This window comes from Protobothrops mucrosquamatus, unplaced genomic scaffold (genome assembly GCF_001527695.2).
Source record: "Protobothrops mucrosquamatus isolate PMUCROS unplaced genomic scaffold, P.Mucros_1.0 scaffold2173, whole genome shotgun sequence".
Lineage (NCBI taxonomy): Eukaryota > Metazoa > Chordata > Lepidosauria > Squamata > Viperidae > Protobothrops > Protobothrops mucrosquamatus.
In genome coordinates this window covers 161,943-177,582 of record NW_015388267.1, presented here as the reverse complement: position 1 = coordinate 177,582, position 15,640 = coordinate 161,943, and the positions used below count along the sequence as shown (strand labels likewise).

General features: G+C 44.5%; 1 protein-coding gene across 1 annotated transcript in view; it reads left to right on the top strand.

Moving 5' to 3' along the window:
* Positions 1-15,640, top strand: part of ECE2 (endothelin converting enzyme 2) — a 92,265-nt gene that overhangs the window by 22,506 nt on the left and 54,119 nt on the right. The window contains exons 4-7 of the mRNA XM_015824264.1: positions 5,581-5,796; positions 7,737-7,861; positions 12,422-12,568; positions 13,509-13,574. Coding sequence (XP_015679750.1) covers positions 5,581-5,796; positions 7,737-7,861; positions 12,422-12,568; positions 13,509-13,574 — 554 coding nt within the window. The remainder of the gene's footprint in view (positions 1-5,580; positions 5,797-7,736; positions 7,862-12,421; positions 12,569-13,508; positions 13,575-15,640) is intronic.

Genomic DNA, 15,640 nt, shown 5'->3' with positions numbered 1-15,640 from the left:
TATGGAGCTAAGACTGAATGTGTTTCAGCATAGATGGCCACCACAAAATTGTACATTGGCTCCCGGCCGGCCTGGGCCAGGGCCAAGGCAGAGGGGGCCGTTCCCTCACTGTTTCCAGGATGGCTTCGGGGGCCACATGAAACCACTTTGCGGGCCGCATCCGGCCCCCGGCCCTTGTGTTTGACATGTCTGCCCTATACTATTTCGGACAAATGGCTGTCCAGTCTCTTCTTAAAAACTTCCAGTGTTGGCGCATTCACCGCTTCTGAAGGCAGGTTGTTCCACTGGTTAATTCTTCTAACTGTCAGGAAGTTTCTCCTTAGTTCTCGGTTGCTTATGACCACTGTTCACACTTTGCAGCGTCCCCATGACCACATGATCAAATATTCAGATGCTTGGCAACTCCTATTTATGACAGTTACAGAGCCCTGGGGCCGCGTGATCCCCCTTTGCGACCGTCGGACAAGCAAAGTCAATGGGGCAGCCAGATTCACGTAAGAACCGTGTTGCTGATTTAACAATCGCATGAATTCACTGAACAACTGCGGCAAGAAAAGTCGTAAAGTGGGGCAAAAATCACTTCACCGCTGTCTCGCTTAGCAATGGAAATTTTGGGCTCAGTTGTGGTCATAAGTGGAGGACTACCTGTATCTCCTTCAGACCGGAGCATCCAGGGCACCCAAATATTCTGATCCTGCTTAGAAGGAAAGTACCAGAGCAGGGAAGGTGCGGAACGAAAAAGACTTGGAAGCGTCTCCCATTGGTAGATTCCGTTCAGCTGACCCGATCTGTGCGTCGGTGAAATGACCTGTTGATTACAGAGAAGTGCAGCTAGTCCTTGACTGAGGGCCACAATTATCAAATTTCTGTGGGTCAGCCGAGTTTTGTCCCGTTTTACAACCTTTCTTGCCACCGTCGTTAAGTGAATCACTACAGCTGTTAAGTTAGCAACGTAGTTGTTAAGCGAGTCCAACTTCTCCTTTGACTTTGCTTGTCTGAAGGTCGCAAAAGAGGATCACGTTACCCCCCCAGGACGGTGCAGCCGTCATACATATGAACCAGTTGCCAAGTGTCTGAATTTTGATCGCGTGACCGTGGGGATGCTGCGACGGCCGTGTGAACAACAGCCGCAAGTGACTTTTTCCAATGCTTTTATAACTTCAAACGGTCACTAAATGAAGTGTTATAAGTCGAGGACTACCTGTATGCTCCTTTTCTATCAGATCTTGGCCAGGGCTGCTGTTGCTGATGGCGTAATGTGAAGCCTCCATTTGCAATGTAGCAAAAGAGCGTCTCAGAGCCGTAGGCAGGGAAAAGCAAAATGCTGCAAACAGAATATCTGCCTGTCTCCTTGGGGCTTCCGTTGAGGCCCTCCGTAACTCGCTCTCCCCCACCTGCTGTGCTTCAGGGCTCAGGAAACGGCTTTCAAGAGACCTTTTCGAGCTGGCTGGGAACCAGTGTGAGGGACACACTCACAACCGTTTTCAAGTGAGACAATAGCCTCCCAGCCATCAAAGATGGGTAATCCACACTTAATGACAAGACGGCACACAAAGAATTCTTTGTTAGGCCCCTGGCTGTATTGAGCACAACCTAGCCAAGTTCTGCTTAAGCTCTTTCACACGTGTGTATACACACACACACACACACACAAAAACATCCCTTTCGCTCTAACATATTCACCCTCCCTCACCAGGAGCAGGAGAGGGGGGCTGTTTAGGAGACAAAATGTGGCTTCAGAAGTTGTTCGTTCACATGTTGTTTCTTTCAAGAAGCTTCTGTTGTGCCTTCACAGCACCCCTCTTCCTTTCCATCTGAGCTGTGGCTTATGGTTATGCAGGTAACCCTCCCACTGCTGATATTACGTAGTTAAGGTAATGAAACGTCTGCAAGAAAACAAGCAAGCTCAGAGAGCACCGAGGACTCCCCCCTTAAAACCATGTTTAGTGACCGTAGACAACAGCACTAAAAGTAAGGTGACCAATCATCCTCCTTTAGGGAGGACAGTCCTTCTTTTGTAAGTTCTGTCCTCTCTCGAAAAGTGTCCTCCTACATGTCCTCCTTTTCGATATTTGAAGACTAATCTGTAAATCTCCGTATTCGATCGATACCGATCCGATCCGTTGCGTGTGATGTGACGTATTTGTATTTGACATGACGATTCGTCAAGGCTCGGTACAGTGCGGCGAGACGCGATTATGAGACGCATGTGCTCTGCACAGGAGAATTGTTTTGAGAGAGTGCGTCGCGCGCAAGAGTGCGCCGCACGCAAGTGGCTTTGTTTACTTCTTACCGAAACACGACACGGCACACACACACACATTAGACTCACTTTTTGTTCTTCAATTTATTTGTGTCCTCCTCCTCATTGTAAAAAAGTTGGTCACCTTACTAAAAGTGACTTACGACTGTTTTCCATACTTATGACCATAGAAGCCCCCCCAAGGTCATGTGATCCAAATTCAGGCACTTGGCAACTGGCTCTTGTTTATGACGCTTGCCTTGTCCTGGGATCATGTGATCCCCATTACGCCTGTCATCCAAGGACCTGCATAATAATACCCCCTTCTTGTGCTCCTGTTAGTGGTAATAAGTGCTTTAAATTCAGATTTATTTACTTATTAAATTTCTAGGCTGCCCATCTTGCAGGTCGAGGTGACTCTGAATGGCTTGCTATACAATAAAACACAGGAATATCAAAACAATTACAAATATATCAATATAAGTATTTATATATTTGAGTACAAAACATTACAAACTATTCAATTGTCCTTCTCTCATCTTTTTATAAAGGGGGCGTGGGGCTTTCTCCTATTTTGTGGGACCTGTGCTAAGTTTTGAACGTTTTAGAGATATTCCCAAGGCGTCTATGTGTTTGCAAAGATGGTAATAAAGAGGCACGGAATAGGATACGTTTGAAGGTTTCCTTTGAAAATGTTCTGATTTCATCAACTACCTAAAGCAGGGGTAGGCAACCTTGGCTCTTTTATGACTTGTGGACTTCAACTCCCAGTCAGCTTGGAAACCTCTCCCTTTCCCCTCAGCGTGGCTGGCTCAGGAATTCTGGGAGTTGAAGTCCACAAGTCATAAAAGAGCCAAGGTTGCCTACCTCTGGCCTAGGCCTAGGCCGCTTTATGACTCGTGGACTTCAACTCCCAGAATTCCTGAGCCAGCATGGCTCAGCTTGGAAACCTCTCCCTTTCCCTTCAGCGTGGCTGGCTCAGGAATTCTGGGAGTTGAAGTCCACGAATCATAAAAGAGCCCAGGTTGCCTATCCCTGACCTAAAGGTATCTTGAAAGCTAACCATGGTTCAATTTTTTTGCTTAGCCCCAGTAGCCCAGTTTTCAGGGACAGACTCTTTTATTACTAACAGTTGTGGCGCAGTGGTTAGAATGGAGCATTGCAGGCTGACTCTGGCCCCAGCCTGGAGTTCGATCCTGACCAGCTCAAGGTTGACTCAGCTTTCCATCCTTCTGAGGTCGGTAAAATGAAGACCCAGTTGGTTGGGAGCAATATGCTGATATTTATAAACCACTCAAAGAGTGCTGTAAAAACACTATGGAGTGGCCTACAGGTAGTCCTCAATTTATAACAGTTCGCTTAGTTACAACAGCACTGGAAAAAAAAATGACTTAGGACCGTTTTTCACACTTGGAACATCCCCATAGTCACATGAGCAAAATTCAGACGCTTGGCAACTGACTCATATTTATGACGGTTACAGTGTCCCGGGGTCATGTGATCCCCTTTTGCGACTTTCTGACAAGCAAAGCCAATGGGGGAAGCCAGATTCACTTAACAACCATGTTACTAACCTAACAACTGCAATAATTCACTTAACAAGTACAGCGAGAAGGGTTGTAAATTGGGGCAAAATTTGCTTGACAGATGTCTTGGTTAGCGGTAGAAATTTTGAGCTCAGTTGTGGCCGTAAGTCAAGGACTACCTGTATAAGTCTAAGTGCTATTACTATTCTCTGGCCTTCCTTTTTTATACAACAAAGCAGCCTGCCCCCACCATCTGTGTCTGTCTTTCTGCTTGTGAAAATCCCTGAAGCGTTTATATTGTAAAGGGTTTCATATCTCTACCGAAAGCCAGAGCGATTGCTGGATTTTTGAAGCATATGCTAACAAAGGATGGTTTGTTTCTCCTCCAAGAAGCTGAAAGACAGTTCCTAGTAATTAATGAATAAAGAAGCTAGCTGATTCTGTGCAGCACAATATCACTGGGCAAATAAGCAGTCTTTGCGTTTCTTTAGTGCTAAGTTTATCCGCTGTTTGTCAGTTTGTGGACATTTTAAATTGTGTCTGTAATTTACTTGTTTATATACATATAAACAAGTAACTCGGTTTATTTATTTGGCCAAGTGTGGTTAGACACACAAGAAATTTGCCTCTGGTAGAGAAGAACTCAGCGTACCTGGAAAACAACAGAATATAATAATAATAATTAGCCTAAAGTGTACAGCCCATATAATGGGGAAATAAAAAATAATAAAGGGGATAAACAATAATACTGTGGCTACACACTATGGGTTAACATACGTACACATTAGACAAAAAAACCCTTAGAGTCAAGTCTTTTATGGCGTCTCTTAAGGTGGCATCAATTTCAGTTGTTGGCTTTTGCATCAGGCTTCTTTGTTCATCTTGAAATTCTGTCTGTCTCTTAAGACACTGATGTTTGATCATGGTCAGTTAGGAGTTCTCAAAACAGAGGCTTCTTGGTTAACAAAAGTTTGGTCTCCCCTTGGGCATTTTTACTTATTTAATGCTGCAAATATATTGACAGACTTTGTTTAAAATGGTATAAGGCCACAAATGGCTCCCTCTCTTTGGTTTTCAGACTCTACAGGAAGTCCTCCACTTACAACAGTTCATTTAGTGACCGTTCAAAGTTACAACAGCGCTGAAAAAACCTGACTTATGACCATTTTTCACAGTTACGACCTTTGCAGCATCCCCATGATCATGTGATCAAAATTCGGATGCTTGACAACTGATTCATATTTATGACGGTTGCAGTGTCCCAGGGTCACGTGATCCCCTTTTGCGACCTTCTGACCAAGCAAAGTCAATGAGGGAAGCCAGATTCACTTAACAACCGGGTTAGTAACTTATCAACTGCTTTAATTCACAACAAGTGTGGCAAGAAAGGTCGTAAAATGGGGCAAAAACTCATTTAACAAATATCTCACTTAACAACAGAAATTTTGGGCTCAATTGTGGTCATAAGTCGACGACTACTTGTATTTCCAAATACAGTAATCATGCGGTTTCATCAACTTTGCTTTAGCGTAGTTTCCAAATCCAGCCAGTTACTCTTGCTTTGGTGAACCATAATCTCCATGTTATCCCAAAGGGCATTTTCATGAGGCAACTGGACTTCCTTATTTTTCTTTGAAGACATTTCGCTTCTCATCCAAGAAGCTTCTTCAGCTCAAGAAGCTTCTTCAGCTCATCCAAGAAGCTTCTTCAAGTTGAAAGTCCAGTTGCCTCGTGAAAAAGCACCTTTGGATTAACTATGACTTGGATGACTAAAAAATCTCCATAGATATCATCTCCGTGTGTTTCTTCTAGATCCCTTACATACAACATGCCTTACCGAAGCCTGCGTCATTGTAGCTGGTAAGATCTTGGAAGCTTTGGATCCGGACGTCAAGCCCTGTGACGATTTTTACCAGTATGCCTGTGGGGGATGGATCAAGCGGAACCCACTCCCAGATGGGCGCTCCAAGTGGAGTACCTTCAACAGTATTTGGGACCAAAACCAGGCCATCATGAAGCACCTGTTGGGTAAGATGTGGCTGCCCACAGACAGCCATCGGAGGAGGTTTCTCCCTCCCTGATTCTTAGCTTGAGCAAAAGAAGCAGGTTCTGAATCCGTGTGGCTAAAGAAACTGAAGATAACGGCCAACATTTGACACCTCAGAGCTGGAGCATTGGGAAGAAAAGAAGGGTCTTGAGTTGAAGGCAGGAAAGTACATGGAGAAGGCCAGCACAACTGTTTTCTCCTCGGAGGATGAGAAGTGCAAGGCTAAATTTAGACTGAGGAAAATATGGGCATTGGATCTTATAAGATAGAGGGCTTTTCACGGTCAGGGAATTGCGCAGCCGGCATCCAAGTGAAGTCAGAGACGCCGACATAAACTTGTAGTTTGACATAAATAAATATATTTTACATCTGTATTTACAGCCAACAAGATAGTCAGGCAAACAGGAGCATCGTGAGGTAAATCACAGAGCAAACACGGCACACAGAAGAAAAAAGGCGGGAAAAAAGGGAAACTCCCCTTTCGCACCCCCAGCAACCAATTACAGATGGCCTCATGCAGAAGCCAGCACTCTTCAACCAATCAGCTATAACTGTGGATTCTGGCTCGCTGCACAACCCTTCACTGCTCCAGTTACTAAATTTAAATATCTTAACAATGAGCATTGGATCTTATATTCTGAGGGCTTTTCATAGTCAGGGAATTGCACAGCAGGTGTCCAAATGAAGTCAGAGATCCCAACAGGAAATTGGAGTTTTATATAAATAAATATATTTTACATCTATATTTACAGCCAATAAGATAGTCAGGCAAACAGGAGCATCATGAGGTAAATCACAGAGCACACAGGGCACACAGAAAAAAAAGGCGGGGAAAAAAGGAAACACCTCCTCCACCCCCACAGCAACCAATCACAGCGCAGATTGCCTCACGAAGGAGCCAGCACACTCCAACCAATCAACTAATCAACACACAGTGTTCTGGCTCACTGCACAATCCCACTGCTCCAACTATTAGTTTAAATATCTTAACAATGGGCATTGGATCTTACATATTGAGGGCTTTTCATGGTCAGGAAAGTTGATGAGTTGCCTTGATGGGCTGTTAATCTGCTTCCAATTATAGGTGGTCTTCAACTTAACGACCATAGTTGGGACCAGAATTTCCATTGCTAAGCAAGGCGGTCATTAAGTGAGTTGTGCCTGATTTTGTGGCCTTTTTGGCCATAAGTGCTTAATTAAAGGCTGAAGTTGTTAAGTGAATCCAACTTTCTCCATTGACTTTGCTTGTTGGAAGCCGGTGGGGAAGGTCACAAATGGTGATCACGTGACTAAACTTCATAAATACATACCGGTTGCTAACTGCCCAAAGTTTGTTCACATGAGCGTGAGGGGTGGTGCAGTAGTCATAAGTATGAGAACCGGTCGTAAGTTATTTTTTCCAGGGCTGTTGTAACTTTGAATGGTCACTAAATAAGTCTTGGAAAGTCAAGGACTCCAACCATTCATTTAGTGACCCTTCAGAGTTACAACAGCACTGAAAAAAGTGACTTATGATTGTTTTTCACACTTATGACCATTGCAGCATCCCCGTGGTCTGGCAACTTGTATTTATGACAGCTGCAGAGCCCCAGAGTCATGTGATCACCTTTTGCAACCTTCTGACAAGCAAAGTCAATGGGGAAGCCAAATTCACTTTACAACCATGTTGCTAACTTCACAACTGCATGGATTCACTTAACAATTGTGGGCAGGAAAGGTCGCATAATGGGGCAAAGCCCACTTAGCAACTGTCTCACTTATCAATGGAAATTTGGGGCTCAGTTGTGGCTGTAAATCGAGGACTAATTGGAAATGCAATCTTTAGCCATATTCCTTGAGACGGCCGCATCCCTGTCTCTGACTCAATTTGTCCAGCTGTCCAACCCTTCCTTGACCCCTCCCCATGTGCTCCTCTCTCCAGAAAATGCCACTTTTAACTCCAGCAGTGAGGCTGAAAGGAAGACACAGCGCTATTACTTATCCTGCCTCAGAGAACAGAAGATTGAGGAACTGGGGTCTCAGCCGCTGATTGATCTGATCGAGAAGGTGAGTTCCGGAGTCAATGGGGCACAGCAGGTGTTGTTGGGAAGGTTGGAAGGGTTTGATGCAGAAAGTGAGGGCCAATCAGTTCTTGCTCCTTATTGCCTGTGTTCACCCAGCATGCTTAATTTAGGTCAACAAGGACCTGGCAACTCCATTCTCCTAATGGTAGCTCAGCTGGCTTAGTCTTAACTTCTTCTTTTTTTTTTCTTCTGCTTTATTATGCTGCAGGAAGCCAGGCCATTTGGTTAATTTAAGGTTCAGTATTCTGCGTGGATCCAGAAATACATTAATTCAGTCATCACATCAAGTGGCTCAGGTCAATTCAACCGGAGAATTGAAAAAGCACAAACATGGTCTTATTCTCAAGAGGAATATATACTTTCAGCACCCTGGAGAGCTCTGCCCCAGTGGTTTACACGCTGGGTTGCCTCAGGCTGCAACTATTTGTGTCCAACAGTCACTTTAACATTGGTGAGGTTGGGCAATCCCCAGCTTTGCCCTGGATTAAGGCTGACCTTTTAAGATAGCTGTTTCTGAAGACTTAGATTAGTCCTGCACCTGAAGGCAGGACAAGAAGCAACGGATGGAAACTAACCAAGGAGAGAAGCAACCTAGAACTAAGGAGAAATTTCCTGACAGTGAGAACAATTAATCAGTGGAACAACCTGCCTCCAGAAGCTGTGAATACTCCAATACTAGAAGTTTTTAAGAAGAGACTGGACGGCCATTTGTCCGAAATGGTATAGGGCAGGGGTAGGCAAGCTCAGCTCTTTTATGACTCATGGACTTCAACTCCCATAGCTGACTCAGGAATTCTGGGAGTTGAAGTCCATGAGTCATAAAAGAGCCGAGGTTGCCTACCCCTGGTATAGGGTTTCCTGCCTGAGCAGGGGGTTGGACTAGAAGACCTCCAAGGTCCCTTCCAGCTCTGCTATTCTGTTCTATTTAATCCTATCCTATCCTATCCTATCCTATCCTATTTCCAGATGGTGGAGAAGCTATGATACTAATGGATTGGTCATCCTCTGGGTCCAGGCGTTCAGAGAGTGAGGAGACATATCCTCACATAGGACAGTATAGAACAGTGGTGGCGAACCTACGGCACGAGTGCCAGAGGCAGCACTCGGAGCCCTCTCTGTGGGCACATGTGCCATTGCCCCAGCCTTGCCTCCCTCCGTGACCCACTCCTCTCCAGCAGCCCCCCTGAAGGAGAGTCAACCCTGAGCATGGCCCACGCAGAGCAGCACAGCCAAGGACATGGCAGCCAGGCAGCGTAGACACTCTGCCCTCACACCCCATCGTGCACAGTTGATGCTGCAGGGCGCGGGCAGAGGGTGTGGCCGCCATAGCGCTGCTGGGCTGCCTGGGCGATCCGCAGCGGGCCCTGGAGGCAGTGAGTGGTCCTGTGGGCAGGTGGGGCAGGGGATGGGGGACAGAGCGGGAGCGGAGCAGGGGGGTGGAGCGGGGGTGGGGCTAGTTTTTGGGCACTCGGTCTCTAAAAGGTTCGCCATCACTGGTATAGAATTGGGTAGGCTGATGGATTTCCTTGATGTTGGAAGGTTCCCTAGCTCAGGGGTGCCAAATTTTGCCGACTTTAAGACTTGTGGACTTCAACTCCCAGAATTCCCCATCCAGGCATGTTGGCTGGAGAATTCTGGGCGTTGAAGCCCCCAAGTCTTAAAGTTGCAAGATTGAGCACCCCTGCTCTAGCTCCTACTAAACCCCCCTGCTCTCGTGATTAGGAGAAAGAAGAAGGAAAGTCATGAAGAGGAAATCTGATGTGAACAGATTTTTATTCAGGGTGGCCTGTGGCTCACAGTAGACTGCTGAAGAATGCAAATTACTTTGACACTGGACGCTAAACAAACGTCCATATTATACTCCTATATTATTTCAACCTCTTCTCAGGGATTTTTTTTTCCGCAAGCAGGAATTGTAGGTAGATGCATTGTCTAAGTACAATACGCCGCGGCTCATAAAAGGAGCCTGCTTAGGAATAGTTATGAAGTGTTTTGAATATTAAAAGCATTTTGCTCACATTCTCTTGAGGAGAATCTGACTTATGCCCATGGCTAGTCACTTGATGTTTTATTAATTCACATATTCAAGGAAGATCTGGCTCCAATCTGGGTAGAATTGGACCAATTCTATACAGCCTGTGGAGGGCAAAGTTTCTTCTTAATCAGATCCAACCAGCGTGTGTGTGTGTGTGTGTGTGTGTGTGTGTGTCTCAAAACTTTGCATCCAGGTTGTAAGTATTTTGGGGGGGATCTGTTGTACCTTGGAACCGTCACTAAATGACCACTCGTAGGTCCAGGAGTAACATGTACTTCTCTTTTCAGCAATACATTTTTAGCTACAATATTTCTACCTTTTGCCTTGCCCTGGGGGTGCACCTGGGATTAATTTAACAAGCTAAAAGCACCTGTGCCTTATCCTGAAACTTAAACCTTAATTGAATTTTTAGTGGAACTTTTTATGGGAGATTTGGGCCTTCCTGACCATTTTGATCATATTGAAACTTAGAAAAAGCAGGTTGTCTGGCGACAGGATGATCACGAGTTCGTTTTCCTTCAAGGACAATTCCAAGATTGTATTCCCAATTCTGGGCTTGTGAGAATATTCAGCAAAAATCTGACTACGATCATGCCAAGAGATAGAAGAGTATCAGACATAAAACTAGCTGTCTTTTTTGTTATAGTACATTATTATTAATTTATCAAAGTATAAAATACGAAGAGAAATTTTAAAAATAGAAAACTGGGGGGGGGGGAGAAAAAAAATTATGTTTTGGCCTTTGGCTGTAATAATAAATTGATTGATTGATTCCGATAATCTATTACATAAGTTAGAGACAAAATATGACGCGAAGAGGGAAAAAGAAAGAAAAAGGCATCAACTTCCAACTCTTTAGCACAGTAGAAGACAACCTCAACTTTTTACTTTTACACAACAGTATATACTAGTTGGACCATAAGAAAGGCTGAGCGCCAAAGAATGGAGGCCTTTGAACTCTGGTGCTGGAGAAGACGCCTGCGAGTCCCCTGGACTACAAGGCCATCAAACCGGTCAGTCCTAGAGGAGATCAACCCTGACTGCTCTTTAGAAGGCCAGATCCTGAAGTTGAAACTCAAGTACTTTGGCCACCTAATGAGAAGGAAGGACTCACTGGAGAAGAGCCTCATGCTGGGAAAGATGGAGGGCAACAGAAGAAAGGGACGACAGAGAATGAGGTGGCTGGATGGAGTCACTGAAGCAGTAGGCGTGAGCTTAAATGGACTCCAGAGGACAGGAAGGCCTGGAGGAACGTTGTCCATGGGGTTGCGATGGGTTGGACACGACTTTGCAACTAACAACAACAACAACAATATACTAGCCATTTCTATAGCAACAAATCTATCTAATCAGCAAAAACAAAATCAAATTTTCATTTTGTTTCCCATTGTAAGCACAAAATCCGTAAGCTATTGCCAAATAGAAACAAAATTAAATATATTGCCTTCTTTGGATACAAGAGTCACTTTAACAATCTCTGCTTCTTCTTGCTATGGGGAATAGTATATGCTTCTGTTTATTCATTAATCTTTATAAGCTGTCATAAGTTATATTAAAAGAATTCCCTATATTATTTCAATTTTTTTTAACCCTGAAGAGAGAAAACACTTTTTTCTAGTTTTGGATATTTTGCAAACTTTAAAAATTACTCAAATATTATATATAAAGGGAGAAAAAAAAAACCCTTCATTTTAAATCCAGAACGGAAAACACAAAATTACACTAAAGCTTTCATTCANAATAAGACTAAGCAGTCTTGAGGATCTGAACATTTCCTAGACCCTGCCTGGGTTCTTACATTTTAAGATTCCAGGAAAGAGTTTGAAAATATGAGCAAACACTAAAGAGAACATAAATATCAAATAAAATGTGGATTCCTGGTACACAGGACAGAAAACATTTCAAGCATCCATGCATGAATAACAGAATAACAAAGTTGGAAGGGACCTTGGAGGTCATCTAGTCCAACCTCCTGTTCAGGCAGGAGATCCTATACCATTTCAGACAAATGACTGTCCAGTCTCTTCTTTAAAACTTCCAGTGTTGGAGCATTCACCGCTTCTGGAGGCAGGTTGTTCCACTGGTTAATTGTTCTTACTGTCAGGAAATTTCTCCTTAGTTCTAGGTTGCTTCTCTCCTTGATTAGTTTCCATCCGTTGCTTCTTGTTCTGCCTTCGGACGTTGCGGAGAATAGCTTGACTCCCTCTTCTTTGTGGCAGCCCCTGAGATATTGGAAGGCTGCTATCATGTCCCCCCTCGTCCTTCTCTTCATTAAACTAGACATACCCAATTCCAGCAACCATTCCTTATATGTTTTAGCCCCCAGTCCCCTAATCATCTTTGTTGCTCTTCTCTGTACTCTTTCTAGAGTGTATGACTTCACTTGACTTGACTTGACTTTTTTTTTTCTCCTATGACTTTACTTCTGGCTGCAATGGATTAAAATGGATTTTAACAAAAGCCACGAGTGTTCTGTGATTTTAAAATTTAAACCTGCTTCCTTCTCAGATTGGTGGCTGGAATGTCACTGGCTCCTGGAACCAGACCAACTTCATGGACGTCTTCAAATTGGTCTCTGCAACATATCGCGCTTCTCCGTTCTTCACTGTTTTCGTGGGACCTGATTCCAAAAGCTCCAATAGCAACATCATCCAGGTAACCCTGTCTTACCACCTGTTGCAATAGCAAGTCTGCATGATTTACAGAGGGAATGGCTCTCATCCCTTTCCGCTTGATCTCATCAGATTTACAGTACTGTGAGTAGACCAGTGTTCTTAACCTTTGTAACGGGGGTGGGGTGGTGGTCCAAACTTGGCAACGTTAAGAGTTGTGGGCTTCAAATCCCAGAATTCTCCTGCCAGCGTGAATGGCTAGGGAATTCTGGGAGTTGAAATCCACAAGTCTTAACGTTGTCACGTTTGAACACCCCCTGCTCTATAATTTCAATTAGGAATGGGGATTTGAAGATGTGCTAGACTATAAGTGAAGTATTAATACCACTTTACAATGCCTTAGTAAGGCCACACTTGGAATACTGCATCCAGTTTTGGTCACCACGATGTAAAAAAGATGCTGAGACTCTAGAAAGAGTACAGAGAAGAGCAACAAAGATGATTAGGGGACTGGAGGGTAAAGCATATAAGGAACGGCTGCTGGAATTGGGTATGTCTAGTTTAATGAAGAGAAGGAGGAGGGGGGACATGATAGCAGTGTTCCAATATCTCAGGGGCTGCCATAAAGAAGAGGGAGTCAAGCTGTTCTCCAAAGCGCCTGAAGGCAGGACGAGAAGCAACGGATGGAAACTGATCAAGGAGAGAAGCAACTTAGAACTAAGGAGAAACTTCCTGACAGTTAGAACAATTAACCAGTGGAACAACCTGCCTCCCTTGTCCTTCTCTTCATTAAACTGGACATACCCAATTCCAGCAACCGTTCCTTATATGTTTACAAGGACTACTTGTAATGCCCCTTTCTTATGTAGCTATCGGGACCTAGGAACGGGATGCTTTTTCTGGCTGTTTTATAGAAGAATACAAGGCAGTAGAAGGACAGTCTGACTTATGGATTGAACTTATTCTTTTTTTACCTGTGACAGGTGGATCAGTCCGGCCTATTTCTACCATCACGAGATTATTACTTGAACAAGACAGCCAACAAGAAGGTAGGGAAACCTGGTGCAGGTAATCCTCAACTGAGGATCGCAACGGAGTCCACAATTTCTGTTGCTAAACATGATAGTTATTAAGTGAAGTTTGTCCCATTTTACCACCTTCTTGTTGAGTTAGTCACACAGTTGTGAAGTGAATCTGACTTCCCCAGCCTTTCTTGTCACAGGGTCACAAAAAATGATCACATGATCCCAGGACACTGCAACTGTTCATAAATGTGAACCAGTTGCCAAGTGCCCGAATTTCAATCACGTGACCATGGGGATGCTGCAACGGTCGTAAGTGTGAAAAACGGTCATGTCACTTTTTCCAGGACTGTCGTAACTTTAAACGGTCACTAAAGGAGTGGTTGTAAGTCAAGGACTACCTGTAGAGTATCCCCAGTCAAATTCCAACCCACTTCCCAACAGCAGCATCACATCAGCAGATTTAAGTGAGGACTGTGTGTTAAAAATATGACTAATCTTACATCTACTAAACCAGTGGTTCTCAACCTGTGGGTCGGGACCCCATTTGGGGTCGATCGACCATTTCATGGGGGTCGCCAAGCAAGGCTGTCCGCCATTTTTTTTGTCCGCCTTTTTTTTTGTCTGCCATTTTTTTCCCCCTTTTCCGGCGGGTGTCTTACCTCCCTTGGGCTGGGCCAGCTGGTGGTCGGCCTGCTCCGTCTCTGCCGCTTGCCAGCTACGCCTCGGCCGGCACAGGGGGCGGAACCACACATGTGCGGCACTCCCGGGCAGGGAAAGTCCTCGACTTACGACCAGTTGGGTAGTCCTCGACTTACGACCAGTTTAGTCTTCGACTTACGACCGGTTTAGTCCTCAACTTACGACCGGTTTAGTCCTCGACGTACGACCGGTTGGGGTCACGGCATTAAAAAGGTTGAGAACCACTGTACTAAACGTTAATGCTTCCAATGAATTTATTGCAGTTTATTGCATGCACATAATACATTTTATTATACTCTTCTGAGTCATCCTGACTTCTTTAAGAGGCATGGACTTCAACTCCCAGAATTCCCCACCAGCATGGCTGGCTGGCTGGGGAATTCTGGGTGTTGAAATTCACACCTCTTGAAGTGGCCAAGTTGAGAAACCCTGGTCTAGAGTCTCTAGACAGAGTAATGAATGCACCAAAGTTTGAAAAAACAGGTACTTATATAGCCATTCTTTTGATTTTGGAGGTTTTAGTCACTTTTGTTCTCATTCCTTGGCAAGGCTTTTGAACGACTGGAAAAAATTATTTGGGTTGCCCTGTTAAATACCAGTCAAACATTGGCTGAATCTCTACAACACTTCAAATCTTGATTTGATTACTCACGGTCGATTAGATAAACTACAACTAGCTGCATACGCTCTGCTCGGTAAATGACAAATTGTGGTTTGCAAGCCCACAATACTTAGCTCAAGGCTAAGCCACAGCCAAGCAAAATCACAAATTACCCAAACCTTGTTAAAACATTAATATTATTAGTTCTTTCAGCAGGAACCCTTTGTCTTGGGAAGATCCATCATCTCCCAGGAGAGATTTACAAAGCAACACGTGGACAAAACACTCCTGGCTCCTGCAGTGAGCAAGACGGGAGCATAAACAGCTTTAAATAGCGATCCTTTTGCATAAAGATGCCTGCAGTTTTAAAAAAGCAGAAGTGATCCTTTGCTCCTATCATGTTACTTACATTTTCTCCCGATTGCTAAATGGACAGCTTAAGCAGCCCTTGCTCTGGGCTTGTTAACCAATGAAATTAAAACTTTCAATGCATAGACATAGCAGGGTCCGCAAGATTATCTGGGACACTACGTGTCCTCTCCACGACCTGTTTTCCTTGTTACCTTCTGGGAGGAGGCTTCGTGGTATCCGTAGCAGAACATCCAGATTCAGCCAGAGTTTCATTCCATACAGCATTAACCTTGCGAACTCTCAAGCTTCCTCCTTCCGTTATATCAGTGGTGGCGAACCTATGGCACGGGTGCCAGAGGCGGCACTCAGAGCCCTCTCTGTGGGCACGCGTGCCGTCGCCCCAGTCCTAGGCCTTCAGCTGGGTTTTATAAAACCTTTT